The sequence below is a fragment of the Apis dorsata genome, unplaced genomic scaffold, assembly GCF_000469605.1.
Source record: "Apis dorsata unplaced genomic scaffold, Apis dorsata 1.3 scaffold_194, whole genome shotgun sequence".
Taxonomy (NCBI): Eukaryota; Metazoa; Arthropoda; class Insecta; order Hymenoptera; family Apidae; genus Apis; species Apis dorsata.
The window spans coordinates 370,916-376,275 of record NW_006263478.1 but is presented as its reverse complement, the minus strand read 5'-3'; the positions used below and the strand labels follow the sequence as shown (position 1 = coordinate 376,275).

Here is a 5,360-nt window from a genome sequence, read left to right as displayed (position 1 = left end):
TTTTTTTTTTTTTTTTTTTTTTTTTTTTTTTACGTAATTCAAGGCCTTTCCTTGTAACGTAATCGAAAATAAACAAAAGAGGATCGTTTCTTGTCAACGCGGAAGATTATTGAAACATACGTACAAGTAGTTACATGTACAATCTCTTACGGTTAATTACATGAAAACTGGATCCTTTGAAAGTTCGACTAGCAACCTGTTGCTCGTGTTTCTGCGATCACCAGAGCACTCGCATTCTCGAATGAATCTATATAGAATATATATGATCCGTATCCATGAAATTCTTGCCTCAGTTTCTTGCGATATTTAAGAGAAGCGAACATTCTTCGTTCTATTATATCAAACTATTCAAAGCGTTTTACCATCATTGTTTCCTCGAAACGTTCCTATATATCTTTACAATTTATTTTACGCGAATTAAATTCGAGGAATTGTAAGTTTAATATATCGTTGTTCGAATATTTCGATGATATTACTTTGATTATTTTAATAATATATTTTTTTCTGATTTATCGATCGACTCGATGTTATTTTCAAATATTTTACGTTACTTTATTATGGACTATCAAAATGAATTTTTATTTCTTTTGATAGTATGTATTCGAATAAATTTCTCAAAGAGATTCTATGGAGAAAGGATAATGTTACTCTTTTAGAATATTATTTCTAAAATAAAGATAATAAAGTATCTGAATTGTTATATTTTATTTTTCCATTCAAATTTCCCTGTTAAAACTCGACTACGGCCAAATTATATTTGTTCTACATAATAGAAAGTAATTCTGTACATTTTCTAACGTTCTCTCTTAACAGTCTAGCTCTATCGAGAGATCTACAAGTAGAAAAATAAATGGTAAGCATTTAAGTATTTTGATGAGTGAAAATATATGTGAATTAATCGATATGAATATTCTATTAATGAATGCGAATGTATGGGCTGAAAGTTAAATATTCAAACGGGATGTTGAAGAGTGGAAAGTGAAAACAGAGTTAACGCAGATTTTCCTTTTTTTTTTCACTTTCCACATAATTAGAAGATACGAAGAACAAATTTGAATACAAATTTTCAATGTTTTTATAAATTATTCATAAACATTGCGGTAAAAGCATGCAACACGCGATAGGGAATCGTAGAACAATATGCACAAGCACGTGAATTACCTACTTTAATTAAGGTTTAAATCTTGTCGGAGTTTGAATCGAATTCATTAGGGAAAGAAAATTTGGCATTGAGCATTTAGGCGATTTACACAATATCTAAATTTGCCAATGCCTATTTTTAATATTTGAAACTTTAAATATCTTTAATTCAAGATATAGAAGAAAATTTGGCAATGGATATTTAAACGATATTTGTGCAATGTCTAAATTTGTTTCTTGTGAAATAAATTACGAATTATATACAAAAAAGAAAAAAAAAATAAAATAAAATAAAAATAAAATAACACAAATTTTTATAAGGTCAAGTTAAATTGTAAAAATCTAAAATTAAGATTTTAAATATTTAAAAATTTTTCAAATAACATTATGTGGAAAGTTTACTTGTACAATAAAATTTACTGTTTAGTTGATAATTTTTTTTGTAACATATTACTAAAAGTGATAAGAAAGAGAGAAACTGTTTCCATTTTATGACTCCAATCTGCTACATGAATGAAAAATGTTAGAATATCTTATCTTGTTTCATTCATATACATTTCCGTAGTTTCAAATACAAGATGCTTCAAAAATGTCAATTAACTCTTTATATATTATTACATTGATTTATAAAATAATATAAATTATTAAGAATAAATATGATTTAATTATATCAATATGATTTTCAAACAAAAACATAAAATGATATAATTGCAAGTTCAAAATTAGTAGTAGAAGAAACACGTGTTATTTTTGATCAAGTACATTTCTCGAAGTGTGAAATGTCGTGTTAGATGTTTGATTACAAAATCTGTCTATGTTACGTAAAGCACATAACGTGTAATGCGGGTCAAATTGCACACCGAAAATCGAGCACGTATGAATGCAACGGTACCCTTTTAACATTTACAGAGCACGTTCTAAGATGTCACTAAAAATTTTCTATACGTACATATGTAAATCGTTTGAAATTTTAGAACGAACATAATATTAGATACGAGATATTTTTAAATACTAAAAATGAATTTAAACATTCTGATTTTAATATAATCGTAATATTCCAGTAAGAAAACAAACGGATATGAAATTTATACTATATGTGCATATCAATTTAAAACGAATCTTCACTTAACAATAAATATACGAACAAAAAAATTTGTTTTATAACAAATCAGCTTAAAATTTATATTATACAAATAAAAGTATATCAGAGAATACGCGATGAACTATGTACATAAATATTTGAAGTATATTTTATAAACATATACTCTAAAAATATCAATGCAAAAAAAAATTAATAAAGCATTCGATTCAAAATTTTTATATTTATTATATTTATCACGGGAAACAAACGTGATGCTAAATCTTGTGATAACAGAAGAAAACTCGCAAAGAGCGTGTTTATAGAGGAGACCCATCACTACCTGTTGCAGAGAAGGCTATAGTAGAAACACAGCAGGATCCCCGAGAGGTTCACATTCCAGAGAGGAAGGACGAGAGAAAGAGAGACATGCGCCGGCACGCATCACGTTTAAAAGTGAAAAGGGCTCTTTTAGGCCTCGATTCGAGAGGACCCGGATGCCTGGTCTTTTCGAAGGGCTGTATTGTTCATGGTCGAAAACGCAGCACATTCCGGAGACCACCGTGGCGGAATATTTCTACTAGCGAGATTCGAGAAAGCCTAACCTAACCTCAAATTCGCGGGATCGTGATGGAAAAATAGTGGCACTCACCTCGACGCTCGTTCCTCCCACGTTATTTTCCGTGTGCAACAGTGCCTTCTTCATTCATCGAATGCTCATTTCACAAAAATCATCGCACCATGCTCGTGTCAAAACACTCCGCTACACTCGTCTCACCACGGCGCATAATGTGCACTGTTTGAAAAGATCGCGGTTAAAGCACGTAGGAATGCACTGTTCTCTCGATCGGGACTACCTCGCATACGCTTTCAAAGACGCGAAAAACCGCGCGCACGTTTATATTCACGTGGGTTGCGCAGTCTCAGATAAATTCGAAACGGGATCGACGACAACTTCGACTTCACTTCGAAACGAAAGATGAGTGTGACAGAAACGCTAACCGATGTGTTGCCGTTTGACCTGTCTCTAAACTGACCAATCGCCTTGCAGGTGGTATACTACGATGTATCGCGGTGAATAGTGGGGGAGAAAACGAGAGGGAAAAAGACCACCTGACGCGCAACCTTTTGGGGTCTGGCAAAAGATCGAATGGGGACCGAAGGGGGTCTTATGTTGGATACTTGGGACCTAATCTTATGAACTAACCAATGGTCGGTAAAGAAAGAAGTCTGTTATTTAAAAAAGAAAAATATATTTTTAAAACAATATTTTTATATCAATAAAAATTATTGAGATATATTAGAAAAATTAAGTAAAGAAGATACCAGATCGTAGCTATCTCTTGAATGTATAAGTTTTGTAGAACAAGTATAGACAAGGAGAGTAAGTAGTGAAAGAAGGATAGAGATAGGATAAAAATATTGAAATCAGCGCCATCTCTAGAGTGCCGCAAATGAAACACATAAAAAAGGATAGTAAATATAATAAAAAGGATAGAGATAGTATAAAAATTGACTATTAGCGCCATCTCTTGAATTTCAAAGACACTTTTTCATAGAAATAAGAATTGATCAGCAACGCTAATTTTTCTAAATATATTCAACAGATGGCGCTAATAGTCAATTTTTATCCTATTTCTGTCCTTTTTTCACTATTTACTGTCCTTTCTTTACGTGTTTCATTTACGGCACTCTGGAGATGGCGCTGATTTCAATATTTTTATCCTATCTCTATCCTTCTTCCACTACTTTTCTTGTCTATACTTTTGGTGTGTGATCAATTGAAATTTTTTTATATATTTTTCAATATATTATATTCTAAATTTTTTTCATGTATTGTAAATAACAATGTTGAATTATATTATTTAATTTGTGAATTTTACAAATTTACAAATTTTTATTATTATTTATTTTCATTTATATATTTTGCATATTCTTAAAAATATGTAATATACATTGTATTTTAATTAGAAAACATATAATATTGTTATATTATGTTATTAAATATATTAAAACAATAAATAAGAAATAGAAAAAATTTAATTAAATCCTTTATCAAATTGAGGTTAGTTTAAAACTTAACCTATACCCATTGTATTTACGCAATGTAAACGCGGAAAGAAATACATCTTTCTATATTTGTTCCCAAGTATTAAGTTCGTTGTTATTGTAATATTATGACCACACAAATGTTTAAAAAAATTCTATTAGATTTTAAATATAACAATAGTAATTTTATTAAATGTTCTCGTTCTATTTATTATGTTTCCAATGTGCGTCTATCTAAAAAATTTTTTTACAATAATAAAATATTAATAAGATATTTTTCAAATAAACGAAATTTATCAAATATGAAAAATACTTATCGGCAAATACATCCAGAAATCCTTAAAAAACCATTATTATGTAATAAGTATATTCCACAAACCATAAGAATTTCTACTAATTCTATCATTATTAATAGTAGTAGAAAATATTCAAATACAACTCCTAAAATTATAAATGAATTTGCCGCATATAATAATGGAATTTTTCAAATGATTTCTGAAAGCTTACCTGTGGAATTGGTTACAGAAGCTTTAAGATTGATGCATTATCAAACAGGTTTACCATGGTGGGCAAGTATCATGCTTACTTCAATTATAGCAAGAACAATTATAAATCTCCCATTAAATATACTTGATGTAAGTATATTATTATTATTTGATCTTTATTTTCTTTATTTCTTCTAATTTTCTTTATTTTTTAAAAATATGTTATATAATCTTTATCTCAGGTTCACACAAAAGCAAAACAAGAAAATTTGAAATTTGAATTGAAGGAAATTGCAGAAAAAATACAAAATAAAGTGCAAAGGGAAGTAATATCTTTAAAACTATCTCCATATCGTGCACGTTATCTTTTTACACGTGATGTATTTATTTATTCTTTTATGCATACAAACTAACTTTTTCAATTTATATCAATTTAATTAAAGAATTAATTTTTTTACTTTTTATGATAGTTTAATAAGGAACAAAAACAATTATACATAAAAAATAATTGTCATCCATTTAAAAGTGTTGCTATAATATTATTACAAGCACCAATATGGATAAGTTTTTCGGTTGCAATAAGAAATATATGTTATATGTTGCCTCAA

The 5,360-nt window shown here is 28.9% G+C and overlaps 2 protein-coding genes across 2 annotated transcripts in view; one reads left to right on the top strand and one right to left on the bottom strand.

The window, feature by feature from the left end:
• The window catches only part of LOC102677154, a 99,335-nt gene extending 96,091 nt beyond the window's left edge, over window positions 1-3,244 (bottom strand). Inside the window, exon 1 of the mRNA XM_006614599.2 lies at window positions 2,871-3,244. The gene's annotated coding sequence lies outside the window, so the exon portion shown is untranslated. The remainder of the gene's footprint in view (window positions 1-2,870) is intronic.
• A 1,016-nt stretch (window positions 3,245-4,260) lies between these two features.
• The window catches only part of LOC102678845 (cytochrome c oxidase assembly protein COX18, mitochondrial), a 2,410-nt gene continuing 1,310 nt past the window's right edge, over window positions 4,261-5,360 (top strand). The window contains exons 1-3 of the mRNA XM_031509964.1: window positions 4,261-4,902; window positions 4,995-5,132; window positions 5,223-5,360. Of these exons, the coding sequence (XP_031365824.1) occupies window positions 4,396-4,902; window positions 4,995-5,132; window positions 5,223-5,360 (783 nt within the window). The 5' untranslated portion in view covers window positions 4,261-4,395. The remainder of the gene's footprint in view (window positions 4,903-4,994; window positions 5,133-5,222) is intronic.